At 38.7% G+C, this 26164-nt stretch overlaps 1 protein-coding gene across 1 annotated transcript; it reads right to left on the bottom strand.

The window, feature by feature from the left end:
• Positions 1 to 243: 243 nt before the first annotated feature.
• On the bottom strand, positions 244 to 26109 carry GPR180 (G protein-coupled receptor 180). The gene is made up of 9 exons (XM_066545107.1): positions 25965 to 26109; positions 23432 to 23590; positions 20271 to 20465; positions 16681 to 16861; positions 16434 to 16483; positions 12718 to 12875; positions 6320 to 6511; positions 5904 to 5981; positions 244 to 4236 (listed from the first exon to the last, which is right to left on the bottom strand). Exons 1-9 carry the CDS (start codon positions 26107 to 26109, stop codon positions 4078 to 4080), a joined length of 1317 nt encoding a protein of 438 aa, XP_066401204.1. The 3' UTR covers positions 244 to 4077.
• Positions 26110 to 26164: the final 55 nt, after the last annotated feature.

The raw sequence follows: 26164 nt of genomic DNA, 5'->3' as shown, positions 1-26164 counted from the left end.
GGGAGAGAGAATTCACAAGGCAGGAAATAGATTTGCAGAAAATAATAGTTTAAGGAAAACTGGAATCGGAACTTAGCGTTCACTGGAAAACCACAGCCTGGTCAGATCAGTGCAGTTAGAAAAGAAGGATCCTTTGAAAACCAGCTCAGTAGTTTCTCTTTTCGTGTTTGACATCTGGAAGGAGAACCTGCTCTTTGTACACTGCATAGTCACACAAAGAGTTAAAAGGTATAGCCTAACATCAGTGTTGGCTAGCCCCATACATTTATTCTATCAATTAGAGGCAGGACATTGCACAGAATAAACTAAAACCAAATCAAATAAAGCATTCTTCCAGTTCTGTAGAGGACTAAGATGCAAACAAAAAGATCTTCATACTTCCATGGCTTTCCACTGGCACAGGAACCAGAAAGAAATATTCATTTAGATCTGGCTATAAACGTTTATCTTGTGTGGGAGGTCTTAGTATTGTAATATGTATTAGAAACTTGGTATTTTTCCAATCAAGTCTTTCCACTTCCATTTACATATATTTAATTGTAAATATTCATTTTCCTACCTGAAGCACTTTAAATAAATATACAATAAACACAGTCTAGGTGGAAGGGGAGTGAATAACTGAGGAGCCTTGTCATGGGGCCCAGAACTGCTCCAGTCTCCCCTGCTGGTGAGGAGCAATACAGGAAGATCCCTCCTGAGAGCTTGTGGGGGGGCTTGTAGATCGAGGTGGTGATCTCACCCTTTTGTCTACTGCACTGAGATCCTCCCTCCCAACCAGTAAATCACAGCTGACACAAACTGGCATCTGCAGAGATGGTGATGGCTGGCCAAGTGATGCCCTCTCACACAGAGAAGTGGATTTCTTCAGAGCACAACCAACTTCAGTTTGCAGTCTTGTCAATACACACTCCTATTTTGCAAGCACTGAAACACACAGGCCATAGAATGGGCAGACACTGTAACCCCAACTGTATTTAAAACAGAACTGCACAATGCACAGAAATTCTCAGGTGAGATGTTGTCCTCTGACCTCCACAGCGCTGCTCACCATGGTCAGCAGGGGCACTGCTGCCTTCAGGGGGACCCTGCTTCAGCCCCGCACAGCAGTGAGGTGTCAGGGAGCCTGGAACTGCTGAAGCTCTCCCCGAACATTCCCCACGTGCATGGCAGCAGGCACAAACCCACACCTCGTACACACTGGGGCTACGGGCGCACCGGAGGAGTGCTTCTGTCCCCTACTGTCACCTAATGCAGTCCTGATGTAGGGTGCAGCACCAGCTGATGCACACAAAAGCCTCAGTGTGTGACAGAAAATTAGTATTTTTTTTTTTGGGGGTAACAGAAAGCACATTTTAGAAGTTTTCAAGTTGAGATGCACAGATTGAGGACAACTGGAAGAAGGCTGGAAGCTGTTTTTTCAAGATGAAGTTATGAAATCAAATTGATAGAATGGGTAACAGTGTGGATAAGCAGGAAAAAAGCAAGGTCTTATCAGCTGTTCTCCCAGGAGATGTAAGTTAGAAAGAAGAGAGAGACTTTTACATACTTGAACCACTCCTCAGGCACAATCAGAGGCAGTAAGTTACAACACAGAGTACAGGTTAAGTATGAAGCTTTGTCCATTAGTCATACTTGAAGATTTCCTACCTCCCCAAGATATCCTGTACCATATAAACTGAATATTACCGCAGTCATAGTGACATACTGCTACAGTGTGCATTTATTATTTAATAATAAATTTAATATTATTTAAAGAGACCCTTTGTGCCATTCTCCTGAGAAAGTGATACTTCATTGCTACAGTACATTAATAGCAAAATTAAAATTTATTTCCAAGTAACTGGATCCAATGCCAAACTAAGAAACTATTGACCTATGGGGCAATGTGGGAAAGATGCAAAAGACACCACCTTATGTTTCATGCCTATACTAATGAACCATGATTTGTTGTGGGGTATATCTATAAAGTGAAAAGAAGGTACATGGCGTCATAATACTGACCAAGCCAAGTCAGAAGAACTACAGGAAGTAAGACAGTACTTCTGGAGAACAAAACAAGTGGAGTGCCTCTTCTGAAAGTCACATAGAGGTTTTTTTGCATAGATTAAAACTTTTATCATGATGGATCATAAAGCAGTACTTGTGTCTATCGGAAAATTCTATTTTATGTGTGAATTTGAAGTCTTATACATGAGGACAGATAGAACTCTTTTACTACATTATTGGAGACTTATCAAAACCAGGATGCTTTTTTCTTGAGAAGATGAAAAGTACAGAGATAAGCAAGGAAATAAAGACTGAAGTTTTAACCAATAATATTTTTGTGTGGTTATCAGAGGAATGTAATAATTAATCTTTTAATCATTCTAAAGATGGTGTGAAATCATAATATCTCATCTTTTCCAGCCTCAACCTGCCATTCTTGATCTGAATTACAAACAATAAGAAAGGAGATGATTTAATGAGCAACTTTGTCATGTTGCCATTTTGCCTTAGTCAAAGGCAAATATCTAGTTTTGCCTCTAAACTAAAATGGAACAGACTTATGTTTCAACTATGCTCACAACAGGCAAAGATAAATGGAAACTTAGGGCTATTTTAAAGATAGAACCAGTGTCTTCACGTTTTCACAGAGACATAATCAAATGCACACTGTTAAGAAGAAGCAAACATTGATTTACTAGAAAATAAAATCCATTTTGTGAAGAAACACACATGTATGAAGTTTAAACTAAGCTAAATCCAAAATGAAAATTTTCACTCACAATGGCAATAGGTATGTTCTTATTATGAAAGAAAAAAAGTGTCAGCATGATTTAATCATACTCTATAAATAGGCACTTCAATAAAGTATATATTTACACTGGCTTTCTGGATGCTAGGGCATCACAAAGTAGAATGGCTTTATTACAATGGATGGAAGATGGCAACTACTTAGAACCCAGTGCCAACATGGATTATAACAAATCCAGTGAGTATTTTGTTTTTCAATTATTCATAGAAAATTTAATCCTGATTAAGTATCCTTGGGCAGGAATTCATGGGTAGTTGATGACTGAAACCAACATTTATTTGAAATGCTTCTGTTAATTTAATCTGTGTATATGGCTTAATTATGATTGAATCCTCAATGTAACAGAAATGAATTATATCAGGATTAAAATTCTAGTACCACATCACCCATTCCATTTTCTTTGCCTTTTTTTTCTCCTTTAAAAGATGCAAGGCTGCTGTTTTAATTACCTTTATGTTGCTATGTATTCCAAGCCTCAAAAACTGTTCAGACCTTGATTACTGGATGGAATTTTTAGTTACATTTACTTTTTTTTTAAAAAAGGAAGACATAAACCCTATTTACATTCCCATTAGGATTTTAACCAGTATGAACATTAGATGCAAAAAAGGCTTTTCTTTTACACCCATGATAAAGGAAGGTTTGTTGCAGTCAGTTGTGAACACTTTACATATGTTTTCTAGATGATTCTCCCTCCTTTCTTTCCCTATCTTTTACACTGATACATAAAATGCATTTTCTCTAAAGCACGAAAACAAAAAAAACCCTTTTACTCATCGTTATGCATCACACCAATTTCACAACTGGCCTATTTTAAACTTGTTTGAGCATGTAGATGTTTTAGGAACTCAATTTTATAAGACCTTCAAATCTAGTACTGACACAAAGTAATGGCATTTTTTGTTGAGCACGTAGATGTTTTAGGAAATCCATTTTATAAGACCTTCAAACCTAGTACTGACACAAAGTAATGGCATTTTTCCTGTCTGTGAATGGGAGAGAAAGGATTCATTGTACTCTTCTGTGATACAACTCAGCACCACTTGTTAAACAGTATCTATAAAACTCTTCAATATTTTTCAATACTCTTCAGTATTCAACTCCACAGTATTTTTAAACACATTAATCTAGGAATCTTGTCAGACCAAAGGTCTGGGAAGTGCTTTGATATTATCACTCAGTTTTCCAGTGAAACCAATGTATCATATACACTTGTGACAAAATACCTGCATATTCAAGTCATTATTGCACATTTATTATGTAATGTATTCTTCCTAAACATCTCAGAAGTGATGTCGATTTTTATGTCCAGAGGATATTGTTAGTGGCAATGTCACTGATGACAGTGAAGATACTTCCCAATATAGACTATGAGATAGAAAAAGTCTGTAGAGGATAACCATGGAGATGCACTGACAGAGGATAACACCTATGGTAATAATCTAGAGACAAAAAAAAGAGAGAGAAAGAAATAGTAAGTAAAAAGAACTCTCTCACTAGCAAGCCACAATAAATTTCTATCAGCATGAGTGCTCGAAGTTTAACTTTAAACCCTTTAACACTGCTGCAGTTACAAAAGATTTGAACATGCATTTCAAATCCAGGAATCAGACTCTCACACCTGGGTGTTTTTAAATCAGTGGATAGCCCTGGGCAAGTCACATAACCCTTCTGGCAGTCTCTGTTCTGGGGAATTTCAGACTTTCAATTCACCACCCATGCAGTTTCACAAGCAGAGGTGATGTTTAGATATTCTATTCTTACAACAAACAGACTGGGGTGGGGGGGGAGAAAGCTTGGAAACACTTTGCACTAGCAAAATCATGGAGCTGAGGATAGTGATTTGTCAGTCTCACTTAGCCAGATCTCTTTCAGTTCAAGTCTCTTCATCTGCAAAAGCTGTCTAAGGCTGTATTTATCAAATGCCTAAAGGTGTAACTTGTTTCTGAGAAAGCACAAGTCTTCAGTTTATGTGCAGGCAATCCTTTAAAATGCATGTTTTTCTTAAATAAGTATGGTAGTTATTGATTGTGCATTTTATTGTATTGAGGTGCATTTGAAGAAGCAAACACAGCTGAATTATCATAGTGTAGGAATTGCAGCTGCACATAATGGTTAAAGTTGCTCAAATGCAAGAGCAGAGCAATTGTAGTCTACCTTTAGTAAGCTCAAAATACTGCAAAAATACTACCTTAATGATACATCTGGAGACTGTCCTCCTGCCCTGAGGATGTTTTCATCAAGCAAAACAAAAACTCTCTTTATTAGTAACTCTAGAGGAATCAATTTTTTTGCCTAGATTTCCTTTTTTTTTTTTTGTAAATCAAACACAGAATTTAATTTATTATTTATATTTAATAAAACCTTTTTCTTTCCCTTACATATCCTCTACACAAATAAAAGCTCATTTTCTGAATATATTTGCATACAAATGCACAGATGGTTATAAGCATAAAGAAAAGAAGCAAACCCTATGCTGGAAGGAGGTAGTCAATCACCTGAGAACAGTGGTGCACATCATCTGAACATGGCAGGCTGCACACACAGAGTTCTCCACTTCCCAATACACTTAAGCAACCGAGAAACTCTGCAAGTCCACCTTTGTTTTTACCTGCTTAGAGCTTACAAACCAAACAACATATTTGGACAGACTACTTGATCTAAGGAATACAGTTCAGCTACAGGTTCCCTGACCTATTTAGCCACATAAAGCTTTTAAAGAATGAAGACTAAAAAGCAAACAACAAAAAAAATCCACTGATTTATCTTTCTACTCCCTTTGTTAAAAGAATCTCCAAGGTGTTTTTAATTAAAAGCAAACAAGCAAACAATAAAACAAAACACCCCCTCCACATTTTCCTTTGACTTAACAATCTCCCCCTCTCCCTCCCTTAACCCAGAAATGATTACCCTTAGATGATTCGAGCCCTGTATGCCTTTGTAAAATATGACTCACATTAGCATCAATGAGAGCTGTGTGACTAAGACTTTTCAAGTTGCTTTGGGGTCACAGGATTAACAGCCTAAGAGCATGAGTTTGCTAACAAACATTAAACATGAAGAACAACTACTATTCAAATTTCATCTCTTTTATCTTGCCTGTACATACCTTTTCTCTTTGATATTCTCTGAATATTACAGCAATGGTTGCAAGACATGGGTGGCACAGAAACCAGAGAATGCAGGCCTAAAAAAGAAGATGAGTGTAAGCTGTAAAATGACTACATGCCAGCTTAGAAGAAAGAGATGACAGTTACAGGAACTACATCTGTCTATTTTATGAACCCATTGTTTAATTTTCAATCAACATAACGAAAACCACACAATGAAAGGTGGGATTTCTGTTTTAAAAAGCTCTAAACTCCCTGTCAAATTAAAATGCCTGCTTCAGAGTATGATGACAGGGTGCAATGTAATCAAGTCAGACACTTTCTTATGGAGGGAAAGAGTTTAGTGCTTCAGTCAACTGCATGCCACGATTGTATTTACAGACGAAGGGATCAGTTTGCTTGATGTAACCCATACTTTGGCAAAGGTGATGTAGAACTCCCTTTTCAGTGTGCTTCTCTCCACTGTGATAATCTGGTACAGCCCAGCAGCCAGGGACAGAGCTAGGCAGACTCTGAGGCCAATGAGCAGCCCGCTCGCCAAGCCATGGTGTGAATGGTAGCTGTGGTGATTTGTATCTTCAAACTGCTCCCAAATTAACAAAAAGCTCTGAAAAGGAACAACAGCAAAGTGCACTTAGAGTAAACCAGCTTACATTAACTCTCAACTAACCTTCCTGTCACAGATTAAGTTATCTGGTAATGCTCCAGTCTACTTGTTAGGGACTGCCATCCTAAGCAAAAAAATCCAACAAACCCTAGTCTGAAATGCTTTTTGCTGTGACCTATTACTCCAACTGCAACTGGCAGGAACAGAGCTCTCACTTCTTGGATTCTGTAACTTTTAGAAATCTTGACAAGTTAAAGTTTCCTCTAATGTGAAGAGAGGGAATGTAACACCTTAGAAAAAAAATGTGAAATAATCACCTGCACACTCATCCTACTCTGCAGGAAGACCACTGAAATGATTTCACAGAGCTACAGGGAGGTGTCTCCTTTCACTTGTGATCCACAACCTGTAAAGCTTGTTTCAAAGGCAGGCGACTACGCCTTTTCTTTCAAAATCCTAACAGGATTCACTTTTCTTTTCAAAGATGGGGAAGTAAGAGGGTGGTGCTGCTGCCCCTTTTATACAATAGCCTTAAGGCTCAAGCATTCACCCAGGTTGAACTTGGATCTCCCACAATTCCCTTCTTTGCCTAAAGGATATCCAATTCACATCTCCCACCTCCTTGGAGAGTGCTGCAACTGCCAGGCTATAGGGTGTTCTTGGGTGGGCCACTCTCCACCCCTTCTATTGAAGCTGTGCCATTGTGGAGAAAAGAATTCAGCATCAGCTAGGTCAGAAACTGTGAGCGAGCCTGACTCTGCAAACACCTGGCTCAGAAACCTCCTAGGGTCTAGGAAAGGGAGTGTCACAGGCACCAAATGCCATTCCAACATCTGGCCGAGCACTCCAGCCAACAGATAACTACATAAAAGATAGTAACCCCCTTCTTAACTCCCAGCATTGTATCCATCTGCTGTGGAATCCAATTTTCTGGGAGCACTGTGAGAAACAATATTGATATTCTCCAAGGAAAAACAGACTAACAAGCACCTAGTTTCTGGATTTTAGTTGTGAAGAAGGCCCCAGCCAGCTGCATAAAAAAATGTGTCTTGCTGAAGAACACCTTTTCAGGACTTTGGGAATGCTAACATTATAAATTAGAATACACAAAGTTTAGACTCTCAGAGCATCATGTAGCAGCTGAATGGCATTTCATAACTTGAATATACACTGGAATCCAGTCCACCTACTGCACATATCTAACTTGCACTGAGGCTTCAGGTGCCTAATAAAGCAGGGTTTTAAAAGAAAAGTAGGCAAATTTGATGAGTGAAGTAGCTCTGAAGGCCTTCAGAAGCAGACATTGTATGGCTCAATTTAGAAATATAAATTAGTCAAATTCCTTTCTGAACACATTCAAAGGCTTTCTCACTACATAAAGACAAAAAGGTTCCTAATATTAACTTTTTAAAAAATGTGTAATCGACCTGAGCCTCCCAAAGGTGGGTGGCCTTGAGTCTCATCAGTTGAGTATTAGAATAATTTGTGCCAAGAATATCCTCAGAGTACTCTCCTCCTTTCCCCCTCCCTTACCTAAGGGGGACACAGCCCTGTCATTTCACAGCTGCTCTCACTTCAGTCACTCCTCAACCACCTGGATGGAAAATGGAAGGATGGGAGAGGGACAGACATAAAGCATGCATGTTTTCAACATCACGGACTACTAGCACACAATCTAACCAACAGGCTTTGAATGTTCTAACCATAATGATCAGAAAAAGAGTGATTTCAAGCAAACATCTTCAAATGATCAAGTTACTTGACTGAGAATTCTGTCAAAGAGTAAGACTGAAGTAAGGCTAAACTGCTCCTGAATCCCTGAGATACAGCACAGTGTTTGGTAACATTGTGTCTACAGCACTAGTTTTGGCATGAAATCGATGAATTCCTATCACAGAAGTTATTTCAGTCCAGTTAGAACATGCTTAGACAACGAACAACGGTTCTACCAGTTACAGAATCACTGCAGTTTTGTGAGCATTTTCCCTTTTGATATTTACATTTGGGAACAGCCAAAATATTTAACTTCCCTGGACTGTACATATTCTGCTTGAGAAAATAAAAGGCTCCCTGAACTTATGTATAGAATCTTCCTGACTCAAGCATCTGGGGGGAAGCCATCAGTAAAGGCTGATGGAGACAGAACTGTGATACTGCTCTAAAAAAGTATCACTGGAATCTACCTTACCTTAAAAGCCAGAGCTCATGAAGGCCTGAATATTCCTTAGTCTACACCAAGAGTAACAGCAAAGAAAAAAGGCACTTTCATGGGAAGATGACAAAGAGCTGGAGTAAAGGGATCAGGAGAACAAAGCCCAAGTCCTCATAGGATAATAGTGGCTGAGAGCAGAGTGTGTTCTGGACCAGCCCTTTAAAGAGTGTAAACAACACAACATCAGTTGATCAAAGGCTGTGTATGGTGACAGGAATGTGAGATCACAGAAGTCCAGTTTCCTTCAGCTTCATTAGATTTTTCCAAAATAAGCAGAAGGCAGAGGTGTTAGAGGCAGAGATGGAACTGTCAATGCAGCACAGTGTAAACTTGGACAAAGTAAATGTGTCATTGCCCCTTCTATGAGCTGGGGCTGTTCTCACTTACCTGGGAAAAGCAGGATCCCATAGAAAACTGTGCGTTCAAGTGTTTCTAGGGATAAATGGACTAGGCGATCTATTTGCAATGAAGAAAAACCTTCATAGACAAGCATGATGTTGAAGTTAAAATCTCTTTGGTTGTGAAATAAAAAAAAAATAATTAAAATTTGAGAAATCGAGGTCAAGGAGCCCTAAGGTCCCTTACCTTGACCACAGAAAGGCAAGTATCAGCTCACTTAGCTGCAATATCAGGAACAAACTTAAAAACACCAGACATCAACCTGCTGAAGTAGACATCAGAGACCTCTTTTGTTGGCAGTGAGCAGAATTATGTTTGAGGTCTGAGAAGAAATCAGGAGGGACAATTCTAATTCTTATCCAGAAGAACAACTGTGCTTAGGCTGTAGACAAAAGAACTGGATGACAGAGGAAGCTAAAGAGCTGACTCACACTATGCTATGTCCAATATTAAAGTCACTGCTTCTTCATAAGATGAAACAGAATGACCATCTCCTTGTTTACATAACACACTGTTCAAAATGCCTGACTTTACCTGTATATAATCCTGACCTATCCTGGCTCACAGGGGACATGAACCACTGTCCAGTACTGGCCTTCCTCTTCAAATACTAGAGGAATGGTGGCCACAGATATCATCCTGATGTTCCAGATATACAAGCAGAACCTCCACATCCATATGAAGAAGAACTCTTCCTTTATGTCATGAGAAAACAATTATGGTAGAACTCCTCCTTCCCTTCATGATGCCAACACTGACTTTATGACAAGCCGAGATAAGGTATCAATCTCCAGCAAAGACAGGTTCTCATGGGACAGATCACCCCTGAGAGGCAAGGGGAAGGGGGAAGCAAAAGGGAAATTAGAAGGAGCAGCAAGGCAAACTAGCTGTTTCCAACCATATCTAGTATACTGAGTTATCAGACGTCATGCAATGCAGTACAGCAAAAAATGGTTTAGATCTAAGGTCAGAGGCAGAGCTCATTCTGAGCACACCTACGAACCCCTGTGTAGGGTGATGTCTAATGGAGTAAGATTCTATGCCATTTTGATCAGGTTCAGAGCAATCAGCTATCTTTCCAGAATCATTGCCTACAGTCTGATCAGCCTTGAAAGTTGAAACTACTCAGGTCTATGTGATGGGAAGGGCCTGCCATCAATAAAGTTCTGTACAAGGTTTGTGATTCAGCAGCAGAAAGTGGAATTTTTAATGAATGCACAGCAGCCTGGGAATCTTTTATTCTGTGGCTGAAATAAAGAACAAGTTAAGGCAAAGGGAGATGCTAAATGGCAGACTTGTCCCTCCTTTGAGATGTTACCTCTTTGCAGCTGCAAAGACCACAAGACATTTGCTGACTAGGAGGCTGTGTCCACCTGACACTGAAGGCAACCCATGAACATAGCCCAGGAAATTGCTAGTGCTTCTGAAAGAACAATAAGAAAAAACCCATAGCATCAGTACCAAGAGGAGAAAAACCCCTGAAAATCTGCTGAGCAATTTGAACTAGTAGTAGGCAAACAGGCTCAGATAGCTTGCTAATCAAAACTGCATTTAAGTTGAAGAACAACATGTTTTCTCAGGCTGTCCACTTTCTTGACTTCCCTGAAGATGAGACGAGGACAGGTATGGGAGAATGTCAGTAAAACTAACATGGTGCAACCTCTATCTGCTGCACTAGGTTAATGCACATAGTTTCCAGCAGCCTCCACAGCAAGTCCTCAGAACAACTCTGATTATCCACATGAAGTTTGTCCAATCTCTGGCATAAGAGGAAGCTGGTTCTCCTATAAGAATCTCTGGGAAAGATCAGAACAGGAAGAAGGTTATTCCAAGTTTTTAGCCATTAAAAGGGCCAATTGAATGTTTATAGCAGGTCAAACATCCATGTCAATTTAGACAGACCAGTGAAAAACTGTCTAAATCCTGTTTCCCTGAGCCCAACAACTGCACTCTGTAATTAGGAGAACAAATCTGACAGAAGGTGTATTTTGTATGTACTGAACCATGAGATGGAAAATATCCTCTCCAGAAGGGATACTCTTGGTGTGAGGGAAATTTTGCTGGAGACGGTAAACACTGATATGGAGGTGCAAAACTACTTAGGCAATGACATATTCCAATATCCAGATTGTGTTCTGACAAGACTCCTGCCAAACCTGACAATCCCAATGGTACAGAAGGAGATGTGGTAGAACTGTGCCTTACTTGTAAAAAGTAAGACAGACAACTGTGTGCTAATGCAGCTCCAGTGCTGCTCCAAGAACCAAAAAATGTCTAATGGACCAGTCTTTGGGGAAGCAGCTCACATGTATGATGCCTGCCCCACTTTTACCATAAGTAACAACCAAAATAAGATCAAGCTGATTATACTGTCTTTTCTATGTATAGTAAAGGGAAACAACAATGAAAAAAAGTTTCCAGTCTCAAGCAGCAGAGTACTAACATACCCATACATATGCACAAGTGCAGAATGAAATTAAATACTTTAGAAGTCTTCTTTACTACCAGCATGTAAAATTTCTGGTGCTGGATAGGTTCATTCCACCTTACTTTGACACCCATCTTTAAATTTCAACAGTCCCATTGACCTTAACAGCCTTTGGTTTATATTCTTAATTAGCAAGAAATGCCAGCTGCCAGCTACTCTTAATGTTCTAGAAGTCCACTTATTTAGTTTAGAAGCAGCACTAATTACAGATACTACCCAAATGGCACAAAAATCTTCAGTATAATCTCTTCCTCATTACTGTCTCCAGTTTCTCCCTGCTCTTCTCTTTCTCAATGGTTTTCAGATTCTTGTCTTTATGATGTGATTTAAAAAAATTTGTTTACAAAAGGCACCACCAGGGTTGAATGATTTCCATTACAATTTACTTTTAACTTACTGGTTTACTTAACTTTCTAATTTATACTAATGGAAAATATTTGAATGAAATTATGTGTCAGACCATTTGTATATTTGCAAGACCAATCCTGCACATGAATCTTTCAAGAATTCCCTTCCTTTTATTGATTGAAAAGGACCATTAGACATTCTATTTGAGTGCTTCCAAAAGGAGGGCACTGATGATTTCCGTGGTTTCATGACAAAGACTTTATCACAGCAACTTTTTTTGTCCTTCCTCCCATGCTGCTGGTTGTCAACCTGCATAATGTAGTTCACAATGCCTCAGCTGTACTGATTATAACTATTTATAGGACCACATTGCAAATCAGATCAATAAAATGACTGTGTAAAAAATTTTTTTTTACTTTTTTTTTTTTCAGTCTAGGTTGTTCCAGTAATCTAGTTCACAGTATAATGCTACAAACAATTGGCACAATCAGGAGTTTGGGAAACTGTGGGAACTTCTTAAGTGGTTTTACTGCTAGACAAAAACATACTGTGGAGCTACATCTTAAATTGTTCAAGTAAAGAGAAGTTGGTGTTACCTATTAGACATACTGGGTGCACATTATGCTGTGGGCTTTTTTCCAGTCTTGATACTCCTCCCTCCCTCATAAAATTAAAATATTGAAATTATTTGGTTCACAGTTCTGTCATACTTAATAGCAGCTGTATACTTCAGTGTAAGAAAGAATATGAAATGCAAACCTGTGTAACAACAACTACTACAGCAATGCCGGTAGACGCTGGACTGGAATCCCACTGAAGAGGTCTGCCATGAGATTTCTTCATTCTGCCTATTGTCCAACCCATACACAGACTCAACAATAAGTACAGCATCTGTATCTGTGAGATTATGTCACACACTATTGAAAACAAAAGGAAAATGAATAAAATTACAACCAAAATAAAGTTTTGGTTTTTTTCCTATATCAAAGAGAAATGTTCTCTATACCCGCAAATGAACGATGGATGCTTGTGCCTCTGTATCACCTTTTAATTTTGATGAGTTAGATTAGATGAGGTTGCTTTGCCACAAAATCTGGCTATTTTGTGGAGTTTTCAGTGACCAAACAGATCACTATCAAGCTTTCCTGCAGTTATGCTGCAGATCTGCAACAACATAGGCACAGTGCCATGTCTTTCAAAATCCCACTCTTGTGTCAGAGTAGTCTGGGCTCAGGAGTCCATCTGCATAAATAGACTTATAAATGCTAAAGAACTAAAATCATATGTATGTTAATCATAGTGCAAATATGCAACACGATGAAATGAACTCCTTTCTTCACTCTGAAGAACTTTTGTTCAAAAATCAGATAGTTACATTGTACTTTGAATTAATTGCACTTTGTCTAGAGGATGTAGTAGCTTCCAGAAGAAAGCACAAATATTTAGGACAAATTCCACTCTGAGATACTTAAAGGGGAAAATATAATGAATAACCCTAACACAAACTTCATTTAGATCAACAACTTGTCTGTATTTCATTTTATTAAATGCAAAGTACCTTTACCTCATTTTGCTATGTCCATTTTTACCTCTGTTTGGGAACAATTAACACATACTCCATAAAGGTACATTCTTAATCAGTGTCTCAAACTTGTGTTTAAAGCTGCATCAGAATAAAGAAAACTTTAAGCTAGGATATATTAAAGCCTTTATTTGTAGGCTTGCTGCAGCACTACTGACAGTAGAAAAACCTGAAGATTCCTTTCTGGGTAATTGTTAGCTTTAGACCTAGTAAGTTTTTGACTTAATGAACAATTTTAAAGATGGTGTTGGGATCTGACTCATTGTACGCGCATAGTAGAGATGTAAAAGAAAAATAGATTCTTACACTATGTATACTGTAAATTTGGTTCAGAAGCTAGAGATGGGGCACTACACACAGCAATGCTTTCTTTTTTGCTTCATTAATGTTTTAGTTCACTTAAATTTGTTCCTTATTTGTAATTTTCACTTACACTATCAGGTACAAGAATAATATTTCTGTCACAAAAAAAGAAAAGCTCTACTTTTAGACAACTGGACTGTATTAAAAAAGATAAATACTACATTTACTAAAGATATTGGCACAGGAAATGTTGCTACTGTACAGAAATTAATATGGATACAAGGGAAGCATATCAAAAGAAGATCATCTACAATATTTCCCTGACATCCAGCAATACTAGCAAAATAAAGAGTATAAATCAGACTTCAGAATGTAATTCCTGGGATATGCTTGGTATTCTCAGAGTTTACATGCTTAAATGTTTCTTAATGTATTAAGACACCTTTGCTATTTAAGATCTGTCAAGAACTTTTAGTAAATAAAAAATTGGAAATTCTTTAATAAAATCAACCAGCACTGATTTTGGGCAAAAAAAATGATCATGGAGTTATTTTCCAGTGCTATCTTATTGAGACAGTACTCACTAGAAAAAAAAATTGCTATATGAACCAAAGGCATGCCAAACCAGTGTCACAAATCTAAACTAGAAAAATGACTGAATAATTCTGTGTGTTCTAGGGAGCATTTTCTTTTCTGTCATTCCTTAAGATAAGCTGCCCTATTATAGCCAGACATCATCTCTCCATCATATCATGGATATAGCTACTACTCTGCTTCAGTGTGGTAACAATTCAAGTGGATTCTCACATAAATTTGTGCAAGACAAAAATCCACAACCAGCTTTAATCTTTGACATCCTATACATTGTGCTGGAAAGAAAAAGGGTAAGAAAAAATTTAAAGATTCGAATAATCTCACAATATTCAATGTCAGTGTAAAGTCACATTACTGAGCTGATACCAATTGTCTGATTTCATCACAGTTCACCTTTTTTGACTATTCAACAGACACAATAATGGTCTTTGACTCTTCACATTTTATTTTTACCAAAAGTTAAAACAACAGCATTTGCAATGCTTCTGAGTGCCAGCATTATTTGTGTGATTTATGAGATTGGATTAGGTGGTTAATTAGACTGAGGATCAGCTCTTTATACATGGCAAAGACTACATCATACTAGGAAAAAATAATTGCTTGAGATGGTACCTGAACAGGTTTTTAGAAAGATATTCTGGCCAAACTGCAATTAATAGAAATTTTAACATTGATTTTTAACTCAAATTTCTGCTCCCATATAGGAAAAATGGTATCATCTTTCTCCTTCAAACTATACTACTTGCCATCAGCCATTCTTCAGAACTGTAATTGCTACTGAAGCTTTCCACATTTTTATTACTTCAGCTCTCTTACTGTTTTGGAAACCACCAACATCAGAGACAGTAAGAAAGTAAAAACTTTCCTAGCTGAATTTAAGAAATTCAGCTACTGATTCAAAAATAATATTCATTATAATCTTATATAAATAAAAGTGGGATTTTTGACTACAACACATATACAAAAAAAAATCTAACATGAAGCTATTCTCTCAAGTTCTGGCTGGATAGTTAACACTGAGGTGGAGTTATGACTACCTTCATATTCTCCATTTTATTTCATTTCATGAGATGAGATGAGAAGGAATGTTTAATTACACAGCTGCTGGAGTGGCTGCAAGGAGCTGCCAGCTCAAATGGTTAAAACAAGAAAGAGGCAATTATTGTGGTGCCAGGTGCCATCAAGAGGCTGATAATTCCAACTGCAGCCTTCTGAATGAACTCTGCAAAGGGGAATATTTCTCTGTATAGGCTGTTACTCCCCAACACTATCACACTGCTGCAGCGCTACTTTCTTGGAGTGCTTTAAGCCAGTCAAAAGGAAATGTATTTACTTGGAATGAACCCCCAATTCTTCAAAGGTGAACTGCAGGACAAAAACCCCCAAACTATCCAACAACAATGGAGAATGAAGAATGGAACAAGATTAAGTTAGTGCATTTTTGAAAGGTATGCTACAGGAATTTAGTTCCAGTGAGAACTTGGAATCTATATAGAGTGGAGAAAAATGCTTTGTTAGCATCAAACATTCACATAAGCATTTTTTGCATCATGATAATCATAAGATTTGTGCTGTAAAATACTTTTCCGTTTAATAATTGTTGAATTTGTCAATGAAATAACAAATTCTATAAAATATGATTAAGCTTCCTAAAAAGCTTGGCTTTCTAGATCTAACTCAACAAAACTCTTCAATGTACTGAAAGACCTGCTCAGGTGATATTCATGTCTTTAAGTGCTTGTAGTAAGGAATCTAGAGAAAAAAAAAACCGTTTGAAAAATCTGAAAAATCCTAAACAATATCACAGATGTGTAACTTCAAATACAGTTATTGTAAACACATAAACAATTTTTTTTCTGAAGGAGCAATTTTTAGTATTTTATATTGAAAATCAAACGATGTGATCCAATATCATAGTATAGTCCAGCAACAGCATTTGCTATGTATTATACAGATTCAAGGGTAGGAATATGTAAGAAACAGAGGACAGACTCACATTCTGCCAGACTTCCCATAAAAGGAGCTCCTATCCCATCTCTAGAATAACTGAAACAAGAACAAAAAGATTGCATTTTTAAGTGGGTGTGTCTTAAATGGGTGTTCTCTCTCACAAGTACATTTAGATAATGACGCAGTTCAAAAGTCAGTCCTGTATTTTGCCACAATCCCTCCCAGGCAAATCATGTACTGATCTTCACAACACATTGCTCTTAAAGACTGAAAGCAGAAAGAATCAAAGGTACCTTGAGAAATGCAGGTAGTTGGCAAATGCTGAACCAGCCTGCAACAGTAATGCAATTGTCAACACCTTTAATACACCATGCATAGGTCCACGCTTCCTAATTGTTTGCCACAGGGATTGTGCATATATGCATGCAGTTATGAAGTATGCTAGGACAAGCAGGAAAAAGAATTCATGTAATCCTGTGGAAAAAAAAATACAGCTTAGTTTTACAAAGAAACGTTGCTACTAGGAGCAAATAACTAAAAAAAAAATCCAAAACAGTGGGTTTTCTTTAATACAATCATTGGGAAATACTTAACAACTGTTACCCAAAAGTGATAGTACACATAAAAGGTCTAAATCCTAGTCAATTTTATCCAAGAAAATCAGCGAATTTTATCAAAGAACTGATTATTATTTGATCTGGCAAAGTGTTTCTAATCAACAATACCTTTTCTGAGCAGAGAGGTTTGCAGCAATTACCAGACTAGTATAAAGTGCACAGTTTCTTGATACACACAAAACAATTGTAGCTCATTTGTTCAGTAAGTAACATCATTTATTAAAGGACTCCTTCTGCTTGTTTGTTTGATTCCATAAAGGCACAATCTGAGGTGAGAGAAACCCCAAACAGACTTCTGTTTAATCTTTCTAACCACTGGGTGTCACCCTTCCTCCACATAAAGCCACTTAAGAAGCACAGCTGATCAAGTCTGAAAACCTGAGATAAAGTAGCACAGAAAACTTGAGATAAACTTGCACAGAAAAAACTTGATATAAAGTAGCACAGAAAACAGTAATTCGTTCTTAGCATGCATTTTTTGCACTTGTCTAAAAAAAAATTCCCCCAATTTTTTTAGATTATTTATAAAACTGAAGTCCTCTAATTTTCAGTCTGGCAGTAGTCTGGTAAAATGCTTCCCTTAAGACCTGGAAATCTTTTCTATTGTCAGTAAGCGTGGCAACCCATCAGGAGCTCCCAAAGGGTCAAAGCCAGTGAGATATAAGCAAAAACAGGTTAGCAAACACTTCTCTCAGAAAACTTTTTTTTCATTCTCTAACCTTCTTTGAAATTTAGTGGTGCCCATAGAATCAGATTCTAAAAAAAGCTTTTTCTCCAGCAGCAAAATAACTCTGGTAAAGGCTCCCAGCCACCTCCCCCCAGAGATTGGGAAGAGCAAGTATACACATTTCAATATCTGAGCTGAAAAACATTAGAACTGGATGAGTTCTGAATAGTAGCTAGCATTATAGCTTCTGTGACTGAAATGAAGCATTTTGGACATACACACAGGAAAATGGGAGAAAAAGAGCATAAGGTAATTAAGAGGATTAAAAATTCCAGGCCACTCTGCTTCTCTTGTACACCAATATATGAGCATGAGTTATCAATGACAAATCTATCTATGTGGTATAGATCAAATCCTTCTTTCTGCTTCAGAAGATACCCACTGAAGTTGGCAAAGACCATGTAAGTAAAAGTTATTTCTCACCGTGAGGAGTGAGAACCCTTGGAAAACTCTTTAGGAAAATCAACTAGCTTTTAACAGACACTAAGCATTTATGATAGAACACTCCTTCCAACCATAGAGAGAGTGTAGATTATTGGTTTGAGACCAAAAGGCTTAGGAGAAAGCTGCACTGAAAACCCACAATAAAAAATACAATTTTCAACCTATCTCCTCTAAGTTTCCTGACTTTCAAGGAACCTAGCTGACAGACAAAGTAAAATATTACATGAAATATCTTACTTCAAAGCTCTTCAAAATGCCACCTGTGCATCTGCCTTTAGAAACCCTGGATTCCACTGACACAATGTCTTATGTAGAAGGCCCTACCATATAAAATAAGACTATTTGCCAGGGATTAGAAGTCAGGCCCCCTCATCTCTGAAGGCAAATGTCTTAATCACAAGCCTTAAGTTCTCTCTCATGCTTTCCTTCTTATTAATTTAATTTTTGAGATGTTCTGTGCCAGGCCACAGCCTAAAGTAATTCAAGTGAAGGAAGACCTAATTAAAACTTTCTGCAATTACAGAATTTTTAGTTGCCTGCATGAAATATGCAAGAAACCAAGCTGGATCTTCTCTCTGATACCCTCTCATTCTAAGTTTCTGTGGACAAATGGCAAAGATTATTTCCCAGAGATGCATTAATTTAAATTAAAAAAGAGAAAAACAGAGAGATGAAATGCTCCTCAGCTCTTTGAAAATAGACCAGTGCACATAGCTTCAGGATTCATGGCAACAATGCAGGTTTTAATTCTGAATTAACAGAAGTGTTCTTCTGCAACTCTGAAAGACATGGCATGTACAGCTCACCTTGCTTCCTACTTGTTAGATTGAAATACATACATCCAGCACATTTACACACCTCCTTACTCAGCACATAAACTATTCAGAGTTCTGCTTCCCAGTGCTCAGTCTTCCTACAAAATTAATACAGAACTGAGATGCCTCTGTAGGAGGTCTCTACATCACTTTAGTGTGCCATATGATGCCATATAGCTGCCTTGCCCCTTGACTTAGCAATTACTCCTTTAGCTATTACTCCTCTTTGAGAGTAAGTAAATTAACTTAGAATTCACTTCTGAAGGCCAAATTCACCAAATAAAAACTAGAAAGTTTATAGAACTTAAGAAGTTAAAGAGAGAGGTTAAGTCTGATTATGAGCCTTGAAATCCAGATTAATAATGTGCTACTTTCTTGCAGATTCTGCTAAATATTCCAGGGAATATTTTCTTCCTTTCAAAAACGGATCTGCATTTGTTGCCTCTATATTCTCTTGAGGTCATGAGTGTCAGCAGGGCATTTGATTCTGAGCACAGCAATTAGGCTCATCCTTGGTATATTCAGGTTTTAGGCCTATCCTTGGTATATTCAGGTTCTCTCTGTATAGGAAGGCAGACTAAGCCTTCAGAGCCCTTTCCTCACAACAGACCCAGGTGAGTGACATGTTGATGAGGCCTCAACATCTCAAAGAGCAGTGATGCTACTCACTGCAACCAAGAATACATTAAGCTGGATTGTCCAAAGCATACAATTTTATACAGGCATTTCTTTGGGTGCTGTCTTGAGTTTTTCTTTGGATGCTTAATGATTTAAAATTACATTTCTTAATTATAACAAAATCAGGCCTGACAAAGCTAATATTCAGCCTGTGACTAAGATACTTATAAAGATCTAAACACTGAACTGAAATTGTACTGGCAAAATGTTTTACCATGCATGTACTCCTGTTGCAGAGAATCAAGTTTCACACATTTAAGGAATTTCACTAATTAATTAAAATCAGGTATTAAGTTTACATTCAAGTGGAAGATTACAATGTCAACATGCTCAAAATACCTATCAGCAAGGATTTAACACTGACTTTCCTTGTGCATCTACACTTCTAGTTAGGCAAGTTTTGCAAAGTCAATCTGGGGAAAAGAAAGGATTTTTCTGTGATGACAGAAAATGAACTCAAGTTTACTCTTTCTACAAAACCAGAATATGAAATAAAAGAGGCTCTGCTATCCACTCCCCATACTCTTCCAAGCACAGTAAGTACTGATTTGAGTTATCAGATCCTTAACTTATAAATCTAATTTTAAGAAAAAAAATCTTACCAGATTCCCCTGCGCTAAAGTGATCTAATGGATTCCCTTCTGCATCTGGGTTTAGTAAGACCATTTCAAACTGAATATCCTCGGATTCAGAATAATTCTCTTCGCAGGTAAACTTGTCTACATAAAACACATACCATGTTTCCGGATAAGGAATCTGGGACACTGTCAGATTTTGCTCTGTGTGGTTCACAGTCACTTTGGAAGAAAGCACAAAAAAACAAAAATAGGAGTAAATACTTGATTAGTTTGGCTTTAGAAAACACATGTTTGAATGAAGATAAAACTTAAATCCACAGCATCATATAGAGGTTATAAACTACACACAGTAGAAAACACAGTGAGTTTTGAAAGCTATCCATAACACCAGAGAGCAGACCTCCAACTTCAGCTTTTGTTTCAAGTAGGTGCGGGCAAGGATTGGGGAGGACACTGCATCCCACCTTTCAGCTCTGCTGGGAGGGTTCCCTCCTTCTAGAAGCCAGAAAGGGCAAACTATGTTCTTGGCTTAGCATTTTCCATCCTCTAGTTCTGTACTGACAGGATTGGCTGTTCTCTACTACTCACCAGGTACTTCTGCAGCATGAAAAATACCTTTATGAAATTTATTTGAGTTTGCTTTTGAAGAGATTTACAACATCAAACAGGAACAGCTGCATGTGAGCTCAGTAAACAATACCATGGCATGCTTAAAAGGTGCAAATCAGTATTATTTCACAGGATCTTCCCCAAACTGTAATATACTCAATTTCAAATGACAGCTGAGGTCTGAAACCATTGTGTAATCAAACTACCCATTTCAAATCAGATTACATTTAAAAATGACTACATAAGATACTCATGTTTCATCTTCTTGCTGTCTTACCACTATTTTTGCCTAAAAACAACAGTCAACCAAGCACAGTCTCTTCAAAACAAACTCTTGATGCAAATGAAACCTGTGGCTCCCTATGTTTGGCTGAAACTGCAAGAAACAAAAGTACTGTCACACTGGCTACTGAACTTGAGGGCTAATCAGCTCAATCATTTCTCTGCAGGAGAAATAACAATAACAGAATAATTTAGCTTAACAGATAAAAATGACAATGGCTAAGGATGAAGAAAAAATATAATTAAAAATCCACAAAACACTTTTTTTTTTGTGAAGGGCCTTTCTAAATAAGAGCTGCAAACATACAACCTCACTTTCCCTGAATATTTTGTAGACAAAATTTAGAACAAGTTTTTAACTTGAAGCCAACCTGTAAAAAACTTCAATGTAATTCCAATAAACGTGTTTCAACTACAAGAAATTATTTTCTGTTCTCTTCAGGTATGAACTGAGCAACATTAGAATCCAGGAAGAATTGGAGTGTATGTGTCCTTGCAGCAACTGTCATGAGGTACAGATTTGGATGACACACAAACCAGTATTGCATATGGTGCTTAATCCAAATGAGAGGCAAACTGTGGCTGACAGGAGTGGCTTTATTCCCCATGTCACCTCTCAGCTGAGTTCTGACACTGTTGTTTGTACCAAGAGTATGGGATTACAGAGTGTGTTTAATCAGTTCCCTCTCAATCTGTAAGCAGACTCAGAGGTAGAAAAGCAACTGATATTGTCCAAGATCAGCAAAGAAATCCAACTCACCCTGTGGTCACACAACTCCTAACGGAGCAGAAAACAGTGAGTACACTACTGGGACAAGTCAGGAACAACAGACCAACTGCCAGTTATTCCAGCAGCACTTCTGTCCAGCTCTGGTGAAGGGTAAGGAAACCACATCCCTACAATTGACAGCTGTGTAAGGTTTCATTATGACAAATGATCAATCTGTTACTCTTGGGATTCTGACTGCACAAAGGAAATGTATTTAAAAGAGAAGCTTAAGTCAGTTAAAACACATTTGAATGGAGAGTCTAACACTAATTTACCTTCTTAGAGGAAAATTTATGCTTTGAGTACCACTACGATAAACAAATGGTGCAAAAATTATTTGTCTGTCTTCTAGTTACATAACTCAATGCTTCAGTGTTTTACTTTTCTTTCACATTTAGATGGATACTCAAGTTTTATCTTGATTAGCTCACCTTTAATACTGTATTAAAAATTTTCTAGCATGTTTTATACATCGAAGCATGACAGATTTGTGCTGCCATGAAAATAGAATTTTATTTTTGTTTTCTCTGCTTTGAAAAATGCCATTTCCATGGAACTGGAGAATGGGAGCCTCCTAACAAGTGAGAAATGTTCCTTTGTAAACAAGAGACAAAAAGACAATCCACATATTCTATACTGGTATAACTCTTAGCTCAAACATTAAAAACAGCTGAATGTGAGATTCAGTAACAAATATCAAGTTATAAAAGTAAAGGGTGAAATAGCATTAAGGAGGGAAGTTATAAAGTAAGGTAGTATGATGCAGATTAATTTTTGTAGAGAATAAAGACTTATTATGAGGTAGTGAAAGAGAAGGTTTACAGGTACAAAATTACCCTTTTACTTTGTACTTGGCCTACACACTCCCACCTTACAAGCATTTGTTTCAGAAGTTTAGAGGCAACTGCAGCAGGTTCCATCACTTTGCCTCTAGTTTGTTTTTCATTCCACTGCAATGAAAGTCACAATTCAAACACAAACGAGTCACAACTCAAACAAGTCAAACATCTGACTGTCCCAAACATCCAGCTTCTTTAGTTCTTCAGTTTCTTAGTACAAGGGTATTCTTTGCAAATTCTCTCTCATACCAAAGATAATCTATTTTATGGAAATTTTGAGATTAAAAAAAAAAAACAAAAAGACATTTATTCCAAGCAGAGCTAAAAAAATTCTCTGTACTGAATGACTAAATGAAAACTTCAGTCAAGTATGTACCCTTTCTGAGTTGTGAACATGTGAAAGCATGAACTGGAATGGTCATGAAGTTTGGCTGTTTCCACTAAAGCCATTGTTTGTCACAGATTTCATTTTCCAGTAGCACATTAAATCATAACTTGCAAACAAATTCTTCTGAAGTGATACAAAGAAAGAAATTTTATTTCCTTGTAGTATTTTTAATTGTAGAAGACCAAAGTCGTGGTTGATGCAAAGCTTAAATTCACTGAAATGAATATTCTAAACACATAGATAACAGAGTTCTAAATACACAGTAATGCTGTAAGGAGAAAAAAACCCAGTAACTCACTTGTCAGCTGAGCTTTAGAGAACTTCTCTGTACAGCTGTGGTCTTGGACACTGTTCTCCAGCTTCTGCCATTCCTGTGCTTGAAAGAGGTGAAGTCTAGCTGCTTTTGCCACAGCTACTGCTACATTCTTGATTCTGACACACAGAACAGCATGGTCACCTTAATATTTAAAAAACAAAATCAACTATTCTGCCTTGATGTCAGTTACAAGCAAACAGTGTGGCACAGATTTTTCTTGTACTTAGCTGCAACACACCTTCAAATTATCCTTAATTTTTTACCACTACTTCCTGCTAGAAGTATTTATGGTCTTTCAGGAACAATTTCTATGTCCTTCATTAAGAAACCAGTGAACGTACAATTGTCTATGATGGTACTTAAACAAACCTTAACTATAGCATAAGTGTCATTAACCTTCGCTACTACAAACAGCCTTCACTGCCCCCTCTTTTTTAAAACAGACTTCCAGATGTTTTTCCCTTCCTCCCTCCCACCCCAAATTTTATTGTTTTCAAGTTAAAGACAGTGCCTCAATAGTCTCAATATCTTATTCAAAGTCTAGTAGTTTATGATCTCTGTGGCATGACTATGAGCATCACAGGGTAGCTCTTAAGTCTAACACCAGAAGAACTTACGTGAATGGACTTTCATATTATGGGTGGATTCCAGCTAAAATATTAATTATAGATGACAGATTGATGCAAAGAAAACCAAACTTCAAAAGTGTTCTCTAATGTGTCAGTCTACCTGTAGAATCAGAGAATGGCAGAATGGCCTGGGTTGGAAGGGACTTGAAAGACTACTTAGCTTCCAACCCCTCTGCTGTGGACAGGGACACTTTGCACTAGACCAGGTTGCACAAAGACCCATCCAGCCTGTCTTCAAAAACTTCCAGGGATGGGGCATCCACAACACCTCTGGGTAATCTGTTCCAGTGCCTCACCACCCTCACCGTAAATATTTTATATCGAATCTAATCCTACTTTTTTTTTTTTTCAGTCTGAAACCATTCTTCCTTGTCTTGACACTATAGGCTGCATCTTGACACACAGAAATATTTTAGCCCTTTTAGAACTAGCTCATTAGACAAAATTTATCTTGCCTGAGTAATTCCACAACCTTCAAACTTGTTGTCATAATTTCTTTCATATACTAAAATATGAAAGAAGACTAGAGTCATAGACTTTTTTAACCTAGGAGTATCCTAAATTAAAAGGTAGAATTTAATGGAGAAGAAAAGTCAGTAAAATGTTAAATGAACTACAGTTTAGCTAAGATTTTGAAATATTAACAGAAGGTTCTAAAGAAACCTTCACTGAGACCCAAAATAGTTGTTGGTATTCGTGCAGGAAGAGAAGTATTTCTATGCAAATATGCAACATCAATTTATACAATTATATCTGAACACCTACACCACTCATCTTCAATTTTGACAGTCTTTTCTCAGATTTAAACAATGCAGTTTTTTCCTTCAGATCTAGTTAGAGCACTCGTACAGTTAGCTTATGAAGTGACTTGAAAGCAGTTAATTAGCACTGTCCTAGAAGTTATCTCCACCCTATCCATCATTCCTCATTCAGTACTGGAAGATCATGCTCCAACTCTCTTTTGCTTATGTCACGTTCTCCAGTTTCCCGTTAGATTTTGAAGCATGTGCAGAACTGTTCTGCCACGAAGCTCAATGGGAAAGAAAAACAGCCTAAGCTACTGAAATGCTGAGCACAAAGGAAAAAAAGCAGGCTGACCAGCACAGCCTGGCTGGACATGGCACTTGTCATGGCTACACACATCTCTTTATGTAAAGTAAAACTTCTCTGGCAAGCACAGCGGGCCACTGCTAGGGCTTTCAGCAGGATAGTGGTCAGGAATTATTACTAAGTAATTACTGACTAACAGTCAGAAATTATGACTAACAAGGAGTTTTTAACACAGGAAAGAAAAGCCATTGGGAATAACCAGGCGAGAATTTTACATCCTGATGCGCGGTGTCACCAACCGGCGACGTGAAGACTGCCATTTGGGGCAGTTCCCAGGGGAAAGGAGCGATGCGTGTCGCACCGAGAGCGCCTCTGCTCTCCGGGACAGCCGGCTGGGAGTGTCCGCACGGGCTGGGGACACGAAGGGAGGGAGGCACAGCGCTGCTCTGCTCCGCTCCGAGAGCCACAGCGGGGAGGGGCCGCTGCCAACTGCTGCGCCCGGGGCCGCCCCGCCGCGCTCCGGCCACGTCCTGCTGCCGGCCGGGACCCCCGGCCCCGCCGCGGCGCTGCCCGGACAGCGGATGGGACCTGTTGCACGTCCCGCAGAGGCGGAGAGAGAAGGAGGAAAAGAGGGAAGGAGAGGGAGAGAAGCAGGGGAGGACGGAGAGCTGCAGGGGCTGACCCCGCTCCGCACCTCGCGGCCCCTCCGGCCCCCACCGGCCCCCACCGGTCCCCCCGCGCCCCAACGGCTCCTGACAGCCTCCCCCTTCCCCACGGCGCCGCTCCAGGACGGCACAGCCGCGGCTGCCCCGCTCTCCCGCCCTCAGGGCACCCACCGTGGAACTGGAAGTGCGCCACGGGCCGCCACGGCTCCCGGCGGGCGGCGGCGCTGGCGAAGCCGCCCCGCAGCGTCTTGCCCGCGGCGAGGCCCCAGCAGCAGCCGGCGGCGGCGCTGAGCAGCCACAGCAGCCGCCACCGCATCCCCGGAGCCGCCGGACGCCGGGATCCTCCTTCCCCCCTCCCGCGCGGCCCCGCC

Source organism: Molothrus aeneus, chromosome 2 (genome assembly GCF_037042795.1).
Source record: "Molothrus aeneus isolate 106 chromosome 2, BPBGC_Maene_1.0, whole genome shotgun sequence".
Taxonomy (NCBI): Eukaryota; Metazoa; Chordata; class Aves; order Passeriformes; family Icteridae; genus Molothrus; species Molothrus aeneus.
Note: the sequence above shows the minus strand (reverse complement) of the source record. Positions and strands in the feature narration are given on the sequence as shown.